The sequence below is a fragment of the Momordica charantia genome, assembly GCF_013281855.1.
Source record: "Momordica charantia cultivar OHB3-1 chromosome 6 unlocalized genomic scaffold, Mcharantia_2.0 BLBB01000006.1, whole genome shotgun sequence".
NCBI classification, from domain to species: domain Eukaryota; kingdom Viridiplantae; phylum Streptophyta; class Magnoliopsida; order Cucurbitales; family Cucurbitaceae; genus Momordica; species Momordica charantia.
This window is the reverse complement of record NW_028275164.1, coordinates 7,311,112-7,334,313: the sequence shown is the minus strand read 5'-3', so window position 1 is coordinate 7,334,313 and position 23,202 is coordinate 7,311,112. Positions and strand designations below refer to the sequence as shown.

Sequence of the window (23,202 nt, the reverse complement as noted above, 5' to 3'; positions counted from 1 at the left end):
TCAAATATCTGAGACCCTTCCCATTGTTGTGCAATTGGTGAAGATGGAGTTCTCTCCAACTATCAAAATTCCCAGATTTCCACATGAACAGACATTTTTCCAAGTTCTCATGCATTATATGGATAACTCCATGTTTCCAGTATCAACAAATATGAAAACTTTAATCAAGTCAAAACCAAACCATGGACAGTCTACGATACTCGAATATAAAAATCGAAGATTATATTGAAAAAATAAAGCATTTTTGTACAGTTGAACTGGATGATGTTCCGACTATTAAAGCTTTCAAAACTGCAGCTGGAAGCCATAGCATTACCAGCTGCACTGCTTTTCTCTATATTCCCCAAATTGACTTAGCTCTGCTAAATGCTAATTTGTGTTTCCTATTACTTTTTCGCCCCTCCATCCGAAAAAGGGAAAAAATAGAAAGAAATTTACATTATATTAGTTAAATACAAAATCTACCTATATACATACAAGATTGACAGAAGTACCTGATGTACTCGTGATACTCAGAATGTCAATTTTGCACCATTTCTTCAGCATCTTCGTCCCACAAAATCAGAAAACGAAACCGCAGCTCATTCACTATACCGTGTTTGTGCTTTTAGCTGATAACGGATTTGCGACTGTGGCGGCATAAATCTACCAAATTGCTGACCCAGAAGGGTGATTGCTTTGAGGCTGAGATTGTATGACATTGCAAACTGAGAAGAAAAAACTTGGTTAGATTCAACTATCCCATCCTTTCAAAAGGAGCTATGAGAATTCTAAATTCTAATGTAGTCATCTGCCCGTATACATGAAGATACATGCACAAACTTTTATGTTTGGTATTTAAATCCATGAGTATAAGGGCCAGCTTGAGTGGATTTTGATTAATCTCATGTGACAATTTTGTATGTTTGGTATTCAGATCCATGAGTATTAGGGCAACTTGGGTGCATACACTTTAGATTACCACCATACCATACATTTCAAGTATTAGGACAAGCTTGAGTGTATTTTGATTAATCTCATGTAAACTCGTACACTTTATTAGGTAACCACCATGGGTTTGAACCCATTGACTCCAAGAGTCCCTTTACCACCATTGCTGCCACCCTCACCTGTGAATTGACCATGACGAGCACCATTGCTGTCATGACCATGCTTCCGCAGTAATAACGTGAGTGTCATATTGTAGAGCCGAGATGTAACTGTTTTAAGTATAGTTTTTTTATTTTCGTGATTGTCTAAACCAGCTTGTGCGTGGCTCGACTATTCCACTGGACAACTCTTAACCCAACAACATTTGATTGCCAAGGTAACCCGTGGGATATTAAATTTTAGATAGGTGGCCACCATAATTTGAACTCATCCCCTCCGAACAAAACTCAAAACCCATTAGCCCCACTTGTAATGAACCCCCTAAGCAGCCTTTTTCCTGCCCCAACACCTTACAAAAGGTAAGCAAAACGTTTCTCCATCTCAAGAGAGCATTCTTCAACAACTCCCTACATTAGGCAACTGGTTGCTGGACTTTATTTCAAAATTCCCTTTCCTCATAGACTAGCGCCCACATCTCCTCCATAAAGGAGACACGAGTAAGTTCTAGACTCCAAACAAAAGGACACTAAACATACTTGTTAAAAACCAGATGAAATGCACCAAGATATGCATCTAAGGAAATATCCTTAAAAGAGGCATAAAGAGCAAATTAGGGTTCCTCCTAACATACCATTGAATATAGACGAAAGAGGAAAACGATAATGAACTTAAAGAATTGTTTACCAGGTGATCTCGCAGTGATTAATAAGGTCAAGGTCAATGAAACCCCAGAAGCAGAAAACAGACTGCCGCCAGCCCAAGCTACTCGATATGTCGGTGATGCACATAGGCATTCTCACCTCACGTGATAAAACCAGCTGAAGAGAGTGATCACATGTGCTATAAGACATCCAAGGTTATCGATGCTTTTGTGAAGACAGACAGAACAAATGGTGCTTCTTCGCCTGGGTGTATCGTCGTAGGCACAATTGTGTAACCCTTTGGATCGGGTTCCAGAACCATCTCACATGATATTTCACGGGAATTGACATAGTCTGTGCCCCCAACAGATTCGTGCAGGTAAATATTGTAAGCAGCTCGACGTCCACGGGTTTTCAGTATTCTCATTCCAATGTAGAACATCATTGAATCATGACTTGATTGATAGTTCCTGAAACCAGCTGCAGTCCTAGAGAAGCTTACACCCTAAACATGTACGAGTGAGTTTTAGGTTAATAATGTTCAGCAACAAGAATACATTTTCAAACACAAGAAAAGGAGAATACCTGGGTTAAGGTGATGAAAACATGTACAGGATATGATGCATCTGGCCCAGAAGCTCTCAATCGAAATTGTGGATTTTGATGCCATGTATCATAATCTTGACAACCACCAGCACTATAACCTCTCCACTGGCCATGGACAGAATAGCGCATCTCTGTAGGATAGATTCGACAAACATATATCGATCGAAAGTGAATCTGAAAATCTTGCCATGACATCCAGAATATTCCATCTTTCGACTGCAAAAACATATACAAAACATGAAAAACAATTATGTCGTGCAGTCTCGTGATTACTATGTCAAGGTTACACGTTTTGAATTTTAACACCCATTTGTCATTTCTTCTTATAACGAAATCTGGCAAATAAAGCACGAGAACACACCTGTGGAATGTGCTTCAGCTTGTGCTTCATCCTATCAGTCCATTCAGGGGAAGAATCAGCCCAAGGACCATTCCACTCAACTTCATTGGCCCATGGATTTCGTATTTGAATAAGCTTGTGCCCATCAACCTCTCTTACCTGAATATTCAGAAAAAAGGTTGGATATTCTTCGCTCTAACATTCAATCAATATATTGATACAAATTTATCAGATTCACAGGTAGAAAAAACTTACCTGTAGCAATGAATAGGCATGTCCTTGCACAATGCCACTAGAGGAAACATGCACATCCGATCCTGATGGACTGCCAGCACCAAGTAAAAATCCCTCTTGTTTAAAGCGCAACAATTGAGACCATAGCCTACCACTAGCTAGATCAATCTGGGCCTGGGCACTCCTCATGTCGATCTCCTCACCAGCACCTCCAGTAAGATCAACAAGAGCATCCTGAACTAGACCGCCCTCTAATGCTTCATAAGACCCATGTAATTTGGCATACGCCTTCTCCAATATGGACACCCAAAGCTCATTACCTTTCCTACTAGTAGCAAATGCAGGTTTCCCCGGTGATTCACATGGGATCCAATCATCAACGACCACAGGGACCCACTCACTCTAGAAAGAGAGAATGATATCCACAGTAATTAAAATGTTAATCACAACACGTCAGAATTGGAAATTAAGAAAATAAACACAGATATAGTTACGAGTTAGAATAAGTATTAGTAAACGGATACCAAGTTACTAAATTCAGGAACATGTTTTCCAGTTTTGGATGGTCTTTTGTATTTAACTACAAAGTGGCTAACAATCTTTTCTCAGCTTTCCTTTATCATCAATTCAAAGACAATGCAAAAGTCCTTTGGCTCAACAGAAGTTTTTTGTGGTGCACATGGTTATAGAGAAAAAAAGATAAGTTTCTTTACGTTTTATAGACAATTTTCTCTTTGTTACACCTTCTCGGTGTAGGTGGGCACTAGAAGGAAGTGGTTCATTCTCGGTCAAATCATAAGTTCCAAAGCCGATGTGGAATAGAGTCTTCTAATCCAATTCTAACAAAGGACATATGGAAAGCCAAAATTCCAAAGGTAGAAGTCTTTCTGCGAACTTTTGCCCATGAAAGGTTGAGTGCCCTATGCAGATTGCAAAAGAGACTACGTATGTTTAAGTCCCAACTGGTGTATTCTCTGTAAAGAGAACGAGGACCAAAGACATTTGTTTCTCTCTTGCCCCTTTGCTGAAGCTTGCTGGCTGAACCTCTTCAAGTTTTTCAACATGAAGTGGTGCTTTCCCAAAAGCAGTTCTGAGGCTGCTTTTCAGCTGTTGTTCGGTGGTGCGTTCCATGGCTCTGCTAAAGTTCAATGGACAAGTGCAAGCAGCTCTCTTGTGGAGATTATGGTTCCAGAAAAAAGAGAGAATCTTTTCAGGGGAGGAATCTAACTGAGAAGAGTTCTGGGATCTCATTAGAATCCATGCTTCCACTTGGTGCTCTCTTTCATAGTTGTTTTGTAATCATAACTTTTCTCAAATTTGTGCCAATTGGGAAGCCTTTTTGTAATCCCTTGGCTTGATGGGGCTTATCTCCATTCTCTTGTTATTCCTCTTTTGATAATGAAAAGTTGAGTTTCTTATAACCAAAAAAAAAAAGAAAAAAAAAAAAAAAGAAAGCTTCTTGGTGTAGGCTTAGTAAAGCTTTTTATAACTATTTTCTGAAAGATCCAAGTAGAAAAAAGGAAAAACAAACACCTCACACCTTGCTAAATAACAACTTCTAAAAAAGCTTAGAAGAGTCACAGACAGCCATCCTAGACACTGAGGACCTATTCTATTGATTTTAAGACTAGATACTAGCTCGAAAACAGAAAGTGTCTTTTCCCATCACAAGTAACCTCGCAATAAAAAATTAGAAACATAAATAAATTGGAAACAGTAGAAGAAGTTTAGACCAACCATGGTGAAGAAGCCAGGTTTACTAAAAAACGCACTATATCAGCAAAGCCGTGCTCATGACAAGCATGAGCAACCAATCAAATGATAACAAGGAAAAACTCACCTGAATACAGAAGCGAACTGTATAGATCCCCTCGTCATTATACTGTGGAGTAATAATCACTTCAGAAATTTTGGAAGCCTCTGTTAATACAGCAACAGCACTTAAGAACCAACAATCACCCAATCGTCCCTGTTTTATTTGTAACAAAGACGTGCATCTTGTTAAAGATAAGTAATATCACAACCAAAAAAACTTAGAGAGATTAAATGCTCAGCCTTGGTAGATTCAAAAGACAAACACAAGCGTTCCTTTGGTAGGACGAACAAAATTTTGAGAAGTCATTTCTCAGAGACAAACCTGACAAACATCAGATGGATTGGCAGCCTCAGAAAATAAGCAAGGCTGAGAATCTATTCTGCCCTCTTTTACTAACTCAACAGGCCTCATCCACTCAGAAACAACCTAGATAAAAACATATAGCTTATGAAGAAAATACTATACTGATTAAGAACCTCAAAAATCAGAAAATCAGACAGAAAAAGTACCTGCAGTTTAGAAGGTGGATTCTTTGGATCCACGTACAAGGACTCATCATTTGGAGGAAACTCCTCATCAGTAAAATGCATTTCTCCCCTCGCAGAGAGGGCTTCTTTAACAGCCAATTCTACAGAAAGCATTCGTTGGTTAATTTCCTGACACGTTTCCATTCGAGGTCTCCTAAATTTCCTTGTGAAAGAATCCACATCAACTACCACTCCTTCACGCTCCAATCTTCTTTTCCTTCCACTTGAATACTGCCCATCCCAATCCACATCATCCCTATCATACAGATCAACATCTGCAGGATCACTATCCCACTCATCAACCTGAAGAAAACAAAGAAGGGATCTATTAGGTTCCACTGGAATGGTAGCTTGCATCTCATATCATAATAGCAAAAAAAGAACATACTCTAGAGGGTGAATCTGCCCACTCCCAATTATCTTCGGTGAAGTCAATCATATTAAAGTCTGTGGAGCTAATAGCAGCATGGAGGGCAGCAATTTCATCTTCTGTTAAGCTCCTTCCCCAGAGAAAGACATCCATTATGTGCATCTTGGACTCAGCTCCTTCACTGTCTGATCTCCCAAATATATCAATGTCTGTGGGGGGCCTAACACCAACCCAAATTTCTGTCCCTTGCTCCCAAATGTTATCGCCCACATTTAATGGCAACCCAGTTTGGTAGCCATCAAACCCACCATCTAAATAGCAAGTTGCTTCTCCCAAATCAGCATCAATGGTCATAGTTACAATATGCCACCTGCAAGTAGAAGTTCAAATATCAAATAGAATTTATCTGTAACAAAAAACTATTCTCCACAACAGCCACGGCAAAGGGGGTTTAAAACATAAAACTGAAAATCTCAAGCACACGAGGGAGAGGCACCAAGAGATAGAGAGAGGAGATAGTTAAACACAGAAGAAAGCAGTCCCCGGCAAGGATGGAAGAAAGCAAGAGGGCCACTAAAATGCAGCTATGTTGATTGCTAAAAAAGCTGCCCGGTCTGGTTTGATAAAAAAATAAGACAGGCCTTGCATCAGCAATACCAAATAAAGCAGTCTCACGCAAAATGAAAGAAAGCAGAAGCAAGAGGGAAACTAAATGCAGTTATATGGATGCTGGAGGAGCTACTCGGTCTGGTTCTCAAAACAAACGACACAGACCTTCCATCAGCAATACTGGTTGCACTTATGCTCCACTCCTTTGTTACGGTAGATTGTCTGTCACCTTTAGTAATCAATCTGAGACCAACTTGACCAGCTTCAATGCCTTGTTCAGAACCAGCCACCAGAAATTCCCAGCAAATCTTCTTCTGATACTCAGTACCTAACAGACAAACAGGGCCTGACTCTGGCTGAATCAACACAGCAATTGAAACGCTGATTTTTCGACTTTGACATAAACTAGCATCAATCTGACCACAATGCTTGCCACTTCCTGTTGGCTCATCATCAAGTACACAGACAGCACCAAGAATTCCTGTCTGCAAACGTACAATGAATAAAGAAAACAAAATATCATCATGATTACAATTCCTTTAATAACAATTTCAAATGGAGAACTTAGGCATCAAGCAGTAATTATGCGGGATTAGCTAAGTTGAACATAGGTTGGTCAGCACAACCACAACCACGGTCATAAAAAATGGACCAAAAACCGCATTCCACTAAAATAGAAAAGAAAGTACACTGATGCAATGAAATAAGCAAAGTGGAGCTTTAGACAGTTAGGTTATGATAGTGGCACATCATAAAGCTGTACTCAGAAGGCTCACATCCCAATGTGAAAGAGGCCACGTAAAGGAATTTTGATCACGTACCCAGAATACTTTCATAAAGAAACACAAATTGCAAGAGAAACTTGACTAAAAAACATATCAGTTTGGCTAATCTACAGTACTTTGAACCTGCAAATACAAGATTTTAACTAAACATAGAATAATAATAATATTAAACCATCATACCCAAGAAAAAGCTTATGTTCCTTATTCTATTGGAGAGAGTGAAGTAATCAACCTGAACTGCACGACGAGCTAACTGCGCTACTCGAATCCTGCGAGCAATGCTTGACACCCTTTCTCGAGCAAAAGAATCCTCAAGCACAGAATCACCACCAACTGCACGCACTGCAGCAGCCATGGCAGCAGCTTCTCGACCACCAGCATTTGGAATAGAGGACATGAGAGAAGCTTCAATTTCCTTCCACTTACGCTCTTCTTTCTTCAGTAAAGCCTTTCTTCTTTCTTTACCTCTTCCCTCCTCCTCACGTCTTTGCATTAAGATTTCTTCTTCCATTTCTTTTTCCCTTATATAACTACAATTTTAACAAGAGAACATTTAGAAAGCGCAGAAAATTTAAAATCTTCAATAATTCCTCAAGAAAAAGTTATTATACCTCTCCTGAATGATTTCAAACTGCCTATGGTCCTCAGGCATCCACTTTTTTATTTTCTTAGCACTCAGGTCTGAAAAGCCTATGCTATCAAGAAAAAGTCTTAACCGAACCTCATCCTACAAAAAACAATAACAATAAGTCAATCAACTCAAATTAAATTTTTAAAAAAAGAGCTCAATTTAATTAAAATATTTCGAAACATATCAATAAAATGCATCTGCATATCCAAAAAGAAAACCATCAGGATTATCTGTCAATTTCTAACTACCAGTAATGAGTAAAGAGAAGTGAACATATATTTCATCAATAATATGCAACAGTTCAGAACATACTTGAACTCGCTCAGCTTTAGCAGTCAAACCAAGCAAAAGAAGTAAATAGCCACCAAATTTGTCCCACATGTATACCCATTCTGTATCAATTGCTTCTTCCAAAGCCAAAATACGAGCATGAGCACACATTTGCCTTCTGTGGTCAACATCGTTAGTTGACTCATGAAAAAATGCCCTCCTATATCTCAGTCTACAGAAGAATGATCCAGCAACTAACTCCTCATTTCTCAAACGATCTCTTAGTTTCATAACATCTGCCCTTGGAAGCACAAAATTTCCTGCCCTATCACGCATGACAGTAGGATCACCAACGAGGAGAGCTGCAGAACTAGCAGATCTCTGTGGAGCTGAATATGTTCCAGACAAAGCATTTCGAGTCTGAATGGTAAACAAAATTCATCCATTTAGATAAGCTACGGCATTTCAGAACAGAGAATAAACGAAAGGCATCAGTAAATGTAAAACATGCACTAGGAGCATGAATGTACATAATAACAAGCAGGGTATTAAATTTTCATCCCATGTCTATAGGTTCGACACGACATGAGGAGTGAATCAACATTTCCATAGTTGCAAAAAATTCGACAAATTATAAAAATATCAATAAAGTATCATTAATATGGACAACAAATATTAATATTAATAATTTTTAACTTATTAAAAATTATGAAATATTTGTTTGTTAGTTTAAATATTTGTTAATATGTTTTTATTTTTATAATTTTCCAAAAACATCCATATACATCGACATTTTATCGATATTTCTATTGACATTTCCATAAAATCGAGACCTCAAAATTTTCATCGACATCAATATTTAGAGCCTTGATAACAAGTTAGCTTTTGTGTGAATAAGATATAAAATAATCCACACATCATATAAATAATGGAGTATCAGAAAGAGAATTTTGACTACATGAAGGGTCAAACTTCAGTCAAGCATCCCAAGTAAGTAATAGCTACATGTAAGGTAATGAAATGGCAGCTAGTCCCTCCCCTTTTGATATTTTTTTGTGAAAATGAACAAATTACTACAACTTGGTGCCTTACTCATAGGAGATTCTTTTGTAATTACAATATAGCCTTACTTTCTCGAGATTGGGAAGCTGTAATGTTATAGCTTTTTAGGGGAGGGCCTTCTCGGGCCCCGCCCTTAGGTTGTTGCTCCTTTGATTTCTCTTTTGAATGAAGTTTGAAGTTTCTTATCCAAAAAAAAAAAAAAATACCCAATGCTTAAGGCATTCACATTAGTTAATTCAAGATAAAATTCTTTTTTTACCTTCCTAATAACATCCGACTAAGAAAGACTGAATTTCCATCTCCTTTCTTTAAGCCAGGTGACCTTGCTTTCTTATATTGGTCTTCCATCCCCCTTCATGAAAAATTCGAGAAGCATTTTGCTTCATCAGATCTTTTTCATCATCATAGAGTATCAAATCCTCCTACTCATATCTAGTGAAAACAATCTAACTTTCAATTTCTTCCTTTTGTAACAATAACATCTCCAGCAGTGCTTTCACTCCAAAATTTATATCTGATTCTTGACAACTTTAAGCTTCTTCATCAACTTGTAACCCAGCGACTATGTTTTCTTCCTTCCACCACTCCTAGTCAAACCTGTATGAGTTAGCCAAGAGTTTAACAGGCGAGGGCTCCACAAGTGAAGGTACATACAAAATCCTCTTCCAAGTGGCACTACAAGTGGTTCCTAGTTTCAAGAATGATGGGCAAATTGTCTGAAAGGATTAAGATCTCCTTGAAGGCGCTTGAATCCTTGAATTTGTCTAGCCATTTTTTTCATTAAAAAAATATGACCTATAGAAAACTACGACCACGTGAATTTTAAATTATTCAATTCTATTTAAACAACGCCAAATAGATCAATTTTTAATCACTAAATTTCTCCATGCTCCTTATCCTTCCTCCATTATACTTTCCAAGGAAATACCAAATTATATTGACTCCAGCAGCAAACCTCTTGGTAATACTCACAAGACCTAATTCTGCCCAAAAATCCTTCCTTTCTCTATACTTCAGAGCATAAATATTGAAAATGCATACCTTTTTCTTCCATCCCCCGCCTCCATTAGAACAGTCAAGAAGCATGCACCTTTCAGAACATCAAAAACTTTGATTCTTGTTTTATCCCACAATCTCAGCAAGCCCCCAGATCTTCCAGTAGACTCCACGATTGACCACACTATAACATCATTCAAACTCCACAAAAGAATATACCAATTTTCTATCTACCCAAAATAACATTCGGGACTGCACCTTCTTTTAAACCACCTATTCATGTCCTACCTTTTTGGTTAGCACCATCAAGTGGAGGTGCTTAGCATATTCGGATTAATCTGGGTTTTCTCCACGATGTCAGATCTTTCCAGACTTTGTTGTGCTGCAAAATATCCCAAGACAAAACTAACACTATTTGCCTAATTTAGTCAAAATGAATTTCTAAGGATATGTGAATTGAGAGAAATAGAAGTATTATCTGCCAGTGTCAGGTTGAGAGGGTTCTGCATGAGGTGTAGGATTTTATTACTTTTCTGGCCTCCTCATTGTGGTACCTTCGATTCATTCCTTCATAATTATTATCCATACTTAGAGATAAAAGTTGTGGAGGTATTCTTATCTCCTTTGATTGGGCTGGAAGAATCTGTCGTCTCCCCACCCCCTGCCCTTTCTATGTACATCCATTCTTCTAACAAAATGTTTCTCGTACAATATAATATACACACACATATATAGACATCCTACCATGTCTCTGAGTCTCATCCAAACATAAACAAATAAATAAGAAAAGGCACTTTTTATATGAATGTACTATAGTCAAGCACACCTTGGTGGCAGACCGAGAAATTGCTTGAATAACAGTTTCCTTGCTGAGGAAGTGAACCGCATCTTGCATCATCTACATAAATTAGATAGCATGGATAATGTATTAAATACTGAACACAAATTGGAAAATATGTTTCTTTTACAGAGGCCTTAACGAAGTCAGGTGGATAATTCACATATTGAAGAATTCAACACAACTAATCACATACCTTGAGAGTTAAACATGGACGAGAGACAGCAAAACCAAAGGATACAACAAGAGTAATTGCAGATACAGCAGCTCCAGCAAATGGTGGATAAATAATCAAACTCGCAACAACACCCCAGCCTTCAGTTGCTAACGCTATCCCATAAAGCACAAGAAATGCAGCACTATAGAGAATAAACTAGCTGATATCAGACGCTTATAGTCAAACCCCTATATACAATTATCACTTATCATGAAGAAAGCAACAGGCATTTGTCAATAAATAAAAGAAAAACATATCAGACAGCTAAACAAACCTGACATTCTTCCCACAATCTGCATGAGCATCATAAACATATACAGGAAGAACTCTTGGAGAATAGACTACAATTGGAGGTGAGAGAAGAACCTGTAGAAACAAAAACAAAAAAAATGTAATTACAAGTAATAAATATACAAGTTAGCTCAAAAAATCAAATATAAATAGCAAAATATTTAAAGGTCATGCATAACCCACAGTTAATGCTCTTCCCGCCAGAAGAAATAAGAATAAGAAATAACCAACAGAAGCTCCCACAAATGGTTTACCTGAGGGGAGAAACAGGAAGGCGTTATTAGGCAAACTTTTTAATCTTGTAACCAAAACCATAACTTTTCAAATGGGAAAAGAAAAAACACGGGAACAAGAAGTAGAAGCAATGAATCCTGATTTCACCTTCAAACCATCCAACAAGAAATGCTGCCAAAGCCAAAATAAAAGCAAGGAAACAAACAAAAAACATTTGGGTCCTCGTCAAATAGAAATTGTTTGAAGCCCAATGGTGGACAGAGCCAATTGCTAGCACAATCATAAGAAGCACCAAAAGAAATGCTGCCCCAATCTGTTCCATGGAAAGAAAGTGCTATCAGAGAAGTGAAGATGGTTGAGGTAGATAAAACGAAAGGTATTACTAATCTTCTCTCACCGTCCAGGGTTTAACTACAACTATAACAGCTGATATAGCACCAAGTAGCAGGAGGAGCCCAATGAAAAGAAATGCATATACACCTTGAGAAAGCCTCCAGCCATCATCTTTCCTGCAAACAATCCATGCTCAAAAGCTAACAAAACCCTCTCTCCTTAATGTTAAACATCCAAAAGTTTATCAGAATGTATCCAGCTGCAAAGTTCAACTGGATGACAAATTGATAATAATAGTTTCCCACCCTGCTGATTGTACGAGGAATAGGTTCTCACCATTTATATAATCCAGAGCAGAGAGAGAGCAAAGCAGGAATGCACACTAGCGGAAGCAAGGCAGCAAGGAAATCTCCATTTGTAGGAACCTCTTCAACTCTTGATTTCACAACCTCCAAATATGATGCACCACAAAACATGACAAGAACAACTATAAAACAAGAAAAAGAGCACATTAAAACCAACTGGTGGCAGACCTTTAAAATTTAAACCACTAGTTTCAAGAACCTTATTTGAACAGCCAAGAATACAACTATAGAAAACCAGAAGATGTTACCTGTGAATATGGCAACACAAACTGCAGAAGAGAAAGAAAACCGGTACGTCGAGAACCACGAAACTATTGGCAGCACACCAGTGACAACTAAAGAAATTACAGATGCTATTGCCCAGCCAAGATACACAGATGTAGCATAAGGCGATGACAAGCTTTTGTCATCACCAGTCCACCCCTTGTAGCGTAAATCATCAAGAGGCTTGGCAGACACAATAGCACCAAGCGCTATCACGGATCCAGAAAACAGTGACATACAAATCACAAGAACAATACCCTGTAAGATCATCAGGATAGTTGAAATTAGATGCAATGTTAAGCAGTGATTGAAGAGTTCAAAAGTATGAAAAAAAGAAACAAACCTCCTTTGTTACAATAGTTCGATGGTTTCCTCCAGAACCCATGCATTGTACTCGTGGAATCCAAAACTGGTACCCATTTCTGATCCATATAGGAATGGCAAGAGAAAGACAAGCTACCATGAGCGGAACTGTTAAGGACAGCCCTAAAAGAACCGATGACTTGCTGCAAAACAGACAGTTAACTGTCATTCACCAAGGAAAAAAGAAATTAATGCATCCAAATGAAACTGAAAGAACAGAAGGGAAATAAATCAAAAACTTTTGCTAATCAAGAAATGACCATAGTAAAAGAAGATGAAAGAAGGCACCAAGTAAATAACAATAAAACACAGAAACTATAGAAGTCTCTGAAGAAACTCGTTCCAATCTCAGAAAAGGGACTTCAATATAACAGAAAAAGCATGTGTATAAATAAAAGTAAAAATATTTCCAGTTTCCAGCTTTTCCTGGTCAATACAGCTCCAAAGCTTCACAAAGACAAAAAATAATTGGTGGTAGATGATATGAACAAACCTCAAGAAAGAAAGTAAAAGCCCCACAGAAGTGCTGAGCAGCCAAGCTATGAACCCATACTGCAGAAAATGAGCATATTAAAAGGCATAGACCAAAAATATTCTTTATGAAAAGCCATGCTTTCATAAAGAAGAATGAAAGATAGACCAAAATAAATGATATCATCAGAAACTTATGCATGTGAACCAAATAGCATACTATGCATGCAAAATAGCATCATCAAAAAGGTCAAAACCTAAGACTTCTGCAGGGTGTACCAAACCTTCAAGTCCCCAAGGGGCTAACTATCCATAAATTTTAATTTGAACTGTTTTGACAATTCTGGCCAGAAAAGATTTGGAAAAAGTATTTTACTATTCACACTTCATTTTGCAGACAAAAAAAGGATGCTCGCCCATATCAGCAAAGGCCATACAACTCCCAAATCCACAACTGTCTATCATCACTTTTAACTTAGCCTACATTCTCCTAGAATATCTAGGCCAATATTCTATGTTAGCATAACAGACAAAATTCACAGTTGTTTGCTCTCTTGTTTAGTTGCATTGTGTGTAAAGAATTGGTAACTTCACAGTGGTCCATAAACGTATATGGCAGAGTATGCATACGAATAAATGTCACAATGGTTTGCTACCTAACTTTGTAGCATTGTCTGAAAAGTTTTCTTTTATCTTCCAACACGATTTTCCAATGCAGAAAACATTGTCTAAAGTGTTGATAACTCCATAGATCATATGAGTTTAATTATTTTATTATAGATTCTAAAAAAATGTGGGGGAGGGGGTGAATAAATACACAAACAAAGAAAGTGACATCTCTGGGTCCGGGCAAAGTATTCAGCTGTGCATCAGTTGCAGAGATATGATATCCAGTTAAATCTCTGAAGCCAGAACCTATTAATTGGTTGAGGTCCATGATAACAGACTGTTCTTACCAATGTGATTCTAATATTCTAAGGTTCTTTAGTTTCTTATTACGACCTTACTTGAACACTTGAACAGGATATGTTCAATAGGTTGGTACAACTGTGTCCTTGAGTTCTAAGGTTCTTTAGTTCCTTATTTGGTGGTTCAAACTACACTACAAGCTTGTTGAGTATCCACGACAGAAAAAAAAGTTCTAATGCAACCTCCACACTTTAGAACTGGGAGTGGAGCCACCCAATGACCTAGGAGACATCAAGGATTTTTGGTATTAAGTCCACTAGAAAATTCAAACTTGAGACCTCCAAGCCAATAGGATCAAGAGAATCCAAGCTCTTGCCAACTAGGTTGCCCTGGCAACCTACACACTACATTACCAAACAAAATTTGTGAGCTGTTATCATTCTCTCTCTTGAATCAACTCAAAAATAGAAAATTCATAAAGCTTTTTTTACCCTTCTGGAAATGGCCTTCTTGACAGTAAAGGAATATTCTCCATCAAGACCCTTCCCTCTGACATGGTCACAAAGGAACATCTCATCCCTTTCCCTCCTTCCCTGGCTGAAGCTATATGGGATGAAATCTACCCAAAAAAGATTAAATTCTTCATATGGGAGCTATCACACAAGGCAATCAACTCCCATGACCGACTATAGGGAAAGCTCCCCTATCTCACCATCTCTCCCCAATGGTGCATCCTTTGCAAAAGAGATGGAGAAACACAGCCCCACCTTTTCCTCACATGCTCCCTTGCATCATTGATTTGGAATGAGATATTACTCGCATTTGATTGGAAAGTGGCTCTTCCGACTGATATCAAGGCTTTACTCTCATTTGTTCTTGCGGGCCATCCTTTCAAGAAAGAAAAGGCAATCCTCTGAAAACACATCCTTCGAGCCTTTTTTTGGACATTTTGGAACGAGAGAAACCCTGGACTCTTCACAGAAAAAGAGCTCACATTTGCTACTCTTTGACAATATCATTTTTCTTGCTATGTCTTGGTGTAAAGCATCTAAAGTATTTTGACTCATATAGTATGGTTTCTCTTTTGACCAACTTGAGAAGTCTCATGTAACTCCTTTGGTTTTTGGGGTACACATCCCCCTCTTTTGTAATTTCACTCATAAACGAAATTGTTTCTTATCAAAAATAAATAAAGCTTTTTTTACAATAAGTTCTCTCATTGAGAAGAAAAGAAATACTGGAAGCTACTAAAAATCAATGTAACTATTGAAACCAAACAAATTTCTTATCTGCATGGATTTAACCTCAGATGGAATACATACCTTTTGAGGTTTTGAGGTCATTGCCATTTCTTCCGCTTGCAGTGACTGGAGGAAAGCAGTGATTGAACAGACAACAGGAGATAGTAGTAACACAGCACAACCGAATTCAAACTGAAAGCACAAGAAAAAGTCTTAGTTTGAATACAAACAAAGGATATCTTGAACATATTTCAGAAGATTAATAATTTGTAATCCAATAATGGGATTGTTAAGTTTTTTTTTTTGGATAAAGACACATATATGCCATTGTTGAATATGATCCAATGTACGTAAATAAAAGTTTAATTCACCTGTTGATGTGTTCCATTTATAATGTTAATAGTTTTTGGACGGAATATGGCCACAATGATTGTTTCAATTATGAAGACTAGACTAAAGATAACCCATGCCCGTTCTGGGGTCCCTGCTACATTGTGTAGTACAAGTCTGGAGAACTGAAGCCACTTTTCAAGCCCATGAAGTCTCAGTTCTTCAGACAGAGAGATTTGATTGGGCAACATGTTGTCAACACTGTTTGAATCAATGATGGTAATATCAGTATTATCTTGATGCTCTCTGTCCGCATCTAAACTACTCCTTTGAAGTAATGCTAGGATAGTTGGATCTAAGCTCTTTTCCTTCAACATCATTGCAAAATTAGGATCCAAACCTTTATTTTGCAATAAACTAGCCAATTCACGATCCCCTTGTCTAGAGCTTCTCTTCAACATAGATGTAATCCTTGGATCACTCAACCTTTCCTGCAATGCCAGAGCCAAATTCAAATCCAGTGTTTGTTGGTTTGCAGAAGTTGACGTGCTAGATTCACAACCTTGGCTATCAAGCCCACTACTAGAACAAACCACCAAGGAACTATGATGATCAAAATTTTTATCCATGAAAGATGTTGCCACATCAGACTCTTGGATGATAGAACGACAAGAACTACTTCGCAAAGCTAAACTTGGCCGACCACTATCCATGCTCTTATCACTGCTAATCCCCTCTTGGGAACTACCAGTTCGACATAAGACACCATTCCAAATATTAGCATCAACAGTACATTGAACTGCTGCCCCACTCTTGTTAGTAGTTTCAACACCATTACCAAGGTGACCAGCTTCAACACTACTACTGCGTTTCATACTTGAACCACAACCATCTGACGAGCTTGATGAACTATTTGGTTCTTTCCTGCGGAAACCCTCTCTCAACCGAATCACAGTGCTCTGTAAGGCATCCCTCCTAGCAGCAAATGGATCTGTCGCTGAGAGATGACGCATCACAGCAGCACCCAATAGCACAGAAGCTACAACTGCATAACTAATACAATGTCCCAGATACCTGATACAGGAGGAAAAAGGAAAACCATGAAAAAAACATTATCAGGTCTAGTTACAAGCAGACCAGATGAAAATGGTAGGAACAAACCAGTAATGAACTCCAAAGCAAATGAGGAAAACACGAGACATGCCAGCCACAAAAAGTGCTAAAACACCACTTCTTAACAGCCGGAACCCGTACAAGCATGCCCCTATATTCCAATCTACAAAACAAGTATCGAAAACATTTAAAACATCAAAACATGCAGAAGTGCTAATACGAGAAAATAATGCTAAATATAGGTGAAGCAGTTAGGACATACCAAGAATGATAACAGCAGCAGAAGTAATGGCACCAAGCCATCGTGATTCCTTAGCAGTAAGGCCATATAAAATAGAGTAGGCTACAAGTACTACAACTGAACCAACATAAAGAAGCCCAAGATGTGAAGCCCTGAAAATGGTAAACCCAATCCAAAAGTGAACAATCATACTATCAGTTGGCAATAAAGTTACTAAGAATATTCTTCAGAGATGTGCAAATTCTAAACAACCCAAAGATGAATGATCGTTTAAGCATAATTTTAGCACATATTAACACTCCCCTTCCCAATCAGGTTTTATTGTTAGGAGAAAAAAATCATTTATCCAATTGTGACTAATGAAGTTTCTTATCAGCAAAAAGGAAGAGAAAGCAAGGAACCCTTTCCAAATTCGATCTCAAAATGCCTACAAAAAATTAGATTGGGATTTCTTGAATATGGTGTTACCTAAGTGAATTTGGTATTACTAGGAAAAAATGTACTCCTCGTGTCTCTTACTCAGTTACTCTAATCACACCAACATTCTCAATGGGAAACAAAGAGGAATCTCAGAGGTCCTCGTCAAGAATATCCTCTCTTCTTCTTTGTTATCGTCGAAGATTGTGTTGGTAGAATATTATCTAAAGAAGTTGAGATGTAGTTGGTGGAAGGTTTTCTTTCTGGTAATAAATAATACATCTTAATTGCCTCTAATTCATTTATGACACGCTACTTTTTTCATTAATGGCCAAATTAACGACCAGAGTTTAAGTGAAGTTGCCAATAAGTAGAAGTGTAAAGATGAGAATCTTGGCTTCTTAAATGTCTGACTTACCTCTTGGCAGCAATCTGAGAATTATGTTGTTTGGTTTTCAGAAACTATGGCTTGGGAAAATCCAAATAAAACTTAGCACTTATAAAGTATAAAATAGAAGGCCTCAATTTCCTGAGGAGGAAGACTAACGTTGCACCACACGGTTCTCTCAAACCTTCCCAATATTATGATTATTTGTTTCTTATTACCAGTCTACTTTGTTTTCAATCAATAACAATATTAGATATGATCATTGGACCATTAACATTTCAAGATTGGGATATAATTTCACAAACTTGAGAGTCTATATTCAAAAAATATATATATTGTTAAATAGTTTATTTCTTGTTCACAAAAAAAAAATATATGTTAAATAGTTAGTTGATTACAACACAACTATTTAACACCCACAATGTATATGGGGACACCAATACAAACTAAAAGAAATTACACACACAATATTAAAATCATGGGGACACCAACAAAGATGTAGCGATCATTGCAATCAATGACCATAACATAATAAGATTTGGTAATTAATTGATTTGACATGAAAGAATAATAAGTGAGAACTTCTAGAGCTTGCCTGATAGATTGGCGAGGATACAATTCATTAGGATCAGGTGGTTCGGGTAAAGAAGCCAAGGGACCCACTTCTATACAATCAGAATATGCAAACTTGTATGCCCTCCGCACATATTCATCCACATCTAATCCATTTCCTGCACCAAGAGAAACTATAACAAAAAGAAAGCAAAAAGATAGAAGGAATCGTTGGATGGTAATGGATTTTTGGGCATACCATTAAAGACCATCCGACAAATGAAGAGCATGTTGATCGCTAAGGCAATTGCTGATATACCAAAAAAGAAACCAGAGGGTGAATAACGCTCAGATGCACTAGAACCAGCTGTAACATATACAGCACAAAGTTCGTATGCACAGAGAAGAGCAACCGCCAAAAGAAGAAGAATAGCAACTGCCCCTGCCCAAGTACGAAAAACATATTAATGTCATGATGAATGTACAAGAAGATTAAATTCCAAGGGGGAAGAAAGATAAGAAAAGAGCACAGCTCTACAAATGATGCAAGAAAGCACTTTACACAAAAAACTGCAGGTATAATACATTACAATCGTGAAGTTAAAACACCTGAATAAATTCAGTACAATATTTTCATGTTTACCAATTAATTTGTCTCCGAATGAGTGTTTTGCTAATAACAATCAGATATCAGCACAGTATCTAATTTGCTTAAACATACATAATCAAAGCAAGCGTATGGTAAAACACAACAGGAATGTATAGATGAATTTCTAGAACAACTTTTCTCATTACTTCCAGAAAATAAACTAAAAACTTAGAAAAAGAAAAATAACAATAAAAATAGATAGATAAATAAGAGACATCCTCAATACCTTCCACAGAGCACCTTTATTATGAAAGAAATAAATAGGTTCCTCCTCCATCATGTCCTTACAACATCTACTCAGAGCCAAACTGACGCAAAAGAGTCTCTCAGAAACCTCCCCCAAATGTTCACAGCACAGTGATATCTCCATAATACATGATCTAAGTTTTCCAATGCCTGGTAACACAAATTGTGCCATCGAGGACCCAAAACTAAAGGCGAACATCTCTAGGTAAAGTCCATGGTGTTAATTCTTCTCACTTTCTCCAAACTTAAAGCAACTAAAGCACATGCCCCCCCCCCCCCCCTCAAGCCCTTCATGTTGTTTCTCAGTTTTGGGTCCTCGATGGCACAATTTGTGTTAACAGGCATTGGAAAACTTAGATCATGTATTATGGAGATGTCACTTTGCTGTGAACATTTGGGGGAGGTTTCTCAGAGACTTTTTTGCGTCAGTTTGGCTCTGAGCAGATGTTGTCCTGGAGTAGGAACCTATTTATCTCTTTCATAATAAAGCTGCTCTGTGGCAGGAAGTGTTTTTCACCATCATTCAAAACATCTAGTTAAAGATAAATAGGAGAATCTTCAAGGGTGTAGAGTCGGCTTAAGGGGAGGTTTGTCATGTGGCTCACTTCAACACTTAGGGTGTTCTTGACGAAGTTGTCTTCCATTGTTTTTATTCTTAACAAGTTTGTTTTCTCACAAAGAATAGAGCCGCTTTTTGATATGCCTTGACATGCTACATCATCAGCTACATATATACTTGCTACTAACTACTTGCTACTAACTACGGAAAAAGGTTCCCATCTACCCTTTCTGTACAAAAGTACAATACCAATGCAATCTGCTTCGCACCTTCCACCTTTCATGCATAAAATTTTGAAGGCTTACAGCTTACTAACTTTATGAACACCTTTGTTCTGAACTTTCACGTTGTCCTCAAGGTGAAAAGATGAAAACTGTTGCTCGATAAGTTCATACAGAATTGTTGCTCGATAAGTTCATACAGCTTCCGCAATGCTTCATCAACTTTTTCGCCCTTCCCAATGGATTAATACCTCTAGCTCTCCTATTTGAGAAAGTAGATATATTCCAAAATACAAATGCTCGAAGTGTATATATTTTGTACTTTCTTTCCCCGAATTGCCATACTACCGTACTAAGCAAAAATAAAATTAGAAGAAGAGTTCTCTCGTCCTTGTTCCATTAAAAGTGGTTCCTCGAGGGGTCATTGCTAGAGGGAAAATCTTTATCCTTGGACAGGAGACCACAATGCTTACATCATTTCTCAAAAAGAAATTAGTTCTAAAGTATCAACTACCTATCATCATCACTTCTCCCTTCAAACTATAGCACATGCTAGTTTTCTCCTTTTCACAAGAAACTGAGCTTTCATTGAGACAAATGAAAGAATGTGGTCATGTACAAGGGCCTAAAGAAACAACCGACAAAAGGAGGCTCCAATCCAAAACAATAAAACCTAACTGATAATTACACAAAACTTTCGTAACAAAATCCCATAGAGAGATTAAATCGAGTGAAATCCCAAGCGTCTCTCTAGCCAAATATCCCACAAAATAGAGAAGAAACAAGTCTGCCAAAGAGTTTTGCCCTTATCCCACAAGGGGGATATAGCAAAACCTCCTTCACCATCACCTGTCAGTTTTGTTACACACCTCAGAAACTCTGGAAGACTCGAAAACTGCACCAAAACAACTGAGCAAACTAGCATCGCAAGGTCCTCCAAAACACCTCTGCATTGAATATACCACTAAGGCTTGCCCCAAAAAAGAAGGGGATACAGTACATGCTAGTTACACTAAGCATGTGTAAAAAGCCAAAACGCTCCAATCACCAAACATTCTAGTTATACTGAGTTGCCATATTAAAGCTGATGATATTGAAGTTTAGTGAAATTTCCATTTCTTGTAAAAAAAAAATATGCAAATGAAAATGCCATATTTAATCAAGATTAGGCTGATCACAGCGACATACTTGAGCTTTGCCATTGTGTTCTCCACCAGAGCATAATTGAATAAAATGCCAATAGAAGAGCGGTGCCAGCCATTAATACAGCTAGACCAATTATATCTCGACCCAATATTACAATCAACCAGCAGCCCCATATGATCAGCACCACGATGGGAGAAATAACTAGTATCCATGCAGATAAAGAGAGAAAACCACATAACAGATCTAGCTGAGGTCCTTGCAAGATATTTGGCCACTTTCTAGCGAATATCCAACTGAAAAATAATTGTAATTGCATTAAAGTTTGATGGAAGAATAGACAAAAAACATATTCATCTACATCATAAAGACATAAACATATCAATTTCCATTGTGCACGTGTACACATAACACACAATAAAAATTAGGATGAGAAAGCTGGATAGACAATCATCAACAGCCAGGGAGACAATTTGAAACAGGGGCAATATTTAATTATAATGAATAATATAAAACAACAGATACCAACCTACTGCTTATCTTCAACAGATCAAAAACTAGTGAATTCACCTTAATGTTTAGGCCTTTAATAATGTGAGAACTTTAATTGAATCGTAACCCATGTAAGACCATAAACAAATGTCTGATCCAGGCTCTTCACCAAACTACGCATCTTTCCAACCCAAGATAGCCCAGCATTACGTTGATTCTCCCGCACATTTAACAGTGATGTGATACACAACCCAGTAAATTTTGATATGAAGTATGAAGTATGTAAAATGCTATCAAATACCGATGCCCCACACTTGCATCCAATACCTTACCCCAAACCAGTATAACTATAGCATTCTTGATTATAACCTGGAGCCCCTAAACTAATGCGGCATTACATTAATTTATTATTCCATCCAAGGATAATTCAAACAGAAGAAATCCGTATCCATAGCAAGCAAAAAATAAAAATAATAAACATTACCTATAAATCCGCCATGGGCGCCAGTTCACAGCCCATAGTATGAAAAACGAGGCGGAGCCAAGCACCGAGAAGAGCGACCCTGATATCACACACGCTAATACCACCTTATGCTCGTCCCCTTCCATGGCGTCCTCCTATTAGCTACACCGCATGCATCAAACCCGGAACTGATTCCACTAAAAAAGAAGAAAGAAACGAACAGAAACCAGTAAAGCTCGGGCCTCAGAGCTGAAGAAGCTGGGGGTGTGGGCAATGAAATGAACAATTCCTACCTCTTTTACTGCAGCGGATTGAGACAGAAACAGCATGATTATGAAATTCAGCTAAAATGGGTAGTGCTCAAACATGGAATTTAGGGTTTGGGAAGAAAAATTCGGGCTTAGCTAAGCATGTGAAGTAAAGGGTGAGAGAGAAGAAAGGTGAAGAGTGAGAAGAAAAAAGAAAAGTTGTTGCAATCAAAGTCAAAAAAGGAGAAATGAGAGGAAAGATTGGAAAAGTTTTAGGGTTTGTTGATTTGGTTTTATCTTTGTGATTTCATAGATTTGCATACAACAAAAGCAAAAAAGAAGTGAGTAATTTTTAGAGGAAAAGAAAAAAAAAAAAAAAAAACCCTACTGGTTACTGCTCTCTGTGTGATGAACAGTAGGGGAGTGAAAAAAGGAAGAGATTTTAGAGAGAGAGATACAGATAAAAAATATTAAAAATAGTTCGGGAAGAAGAAGAACGATGGTCTATTAAAAAAATTAAATAAATACATAAAAAGATATCTCCACACCCTGACTTCGCCCACTCTCGGAGACGCGCGTGTGGTAACGCGCTGGTATCATTCCATGTGTTGACCTGGTAAGACTTGTGGGTGTGTACG

At 37.8% G+C, this 23,202-nt stretch overlaps 1 protein-coding gene across 2 annotated transcripts; it reads right to left on the bottom strand.

Annotated features, from left to right (window-relative positions):
* Window positions 1-205: 205 nt before the first annotated feature.
* Window positions 206-22,935, bottom strand: DEK1 (calpain-type cysteine protease family). 2 transcript variants are annotated; one of them, XM_022291934.2, is made up of 32 exons: window positions 22,610-22,935; window positions 22,338-22,513; window positions 21,407-21,657; window positions 18,803-18,985; window positions 18,587-18,722; window positions 17,208-17,338; window positions 16,994-17,108; window positions 15,874-16,906; window positions 15,584-15,694; window positions 13,375-13,433; window positions 12,862-13,024; window positions 12,503-12,776; window positions 12,226-12,376; window positions 11,954-12,065; window positions 11,704-11,869; window positions 11,506-11,576; window positions 11,306-11,397; window positions 11,011-11,173; window positions 10,803-10,874; window positions 7,961-8,338; window positions 7,629-7,744; window positions 7,250-7,547; window positions 6,398-6,717; window positions 5,642-5,993; window positions 5,236-5,556; window positions 5,048-5,152; window positions 4,751-4,879; window positions 2,932-3,312; window positions 2,698-2,835; window positions 2,316-2,552; window positions 1,774-2,235; window positions 206-707 (listed from the first exon to the last, which is right to left on the bottom strand). In XM_022291934.2, exons 2-31 carry the CDS (start codon window positions 22,460-22,462, stop codon window positions 1,930-1,932), a joined length of 6,489 nt encoding a protein of 2,162 aa, XP_022147626.1. In that variant the 5' UTR covers window positions 22,463-22,513; window positions 22,610-22,935; the 3' UTR covers window positions 206-707; window positions 1,774-1,929. The 2 variants fall into 2 exon arrangements, with proteins under 2 accessions (XP_022147626.1, XP_087982258.1); XM_088126132.1 differs by having other exon boundaries at window positions 18,803-18,979.
* Window positions 22,936-23,202: the final 267 nt, after the last annotated feature.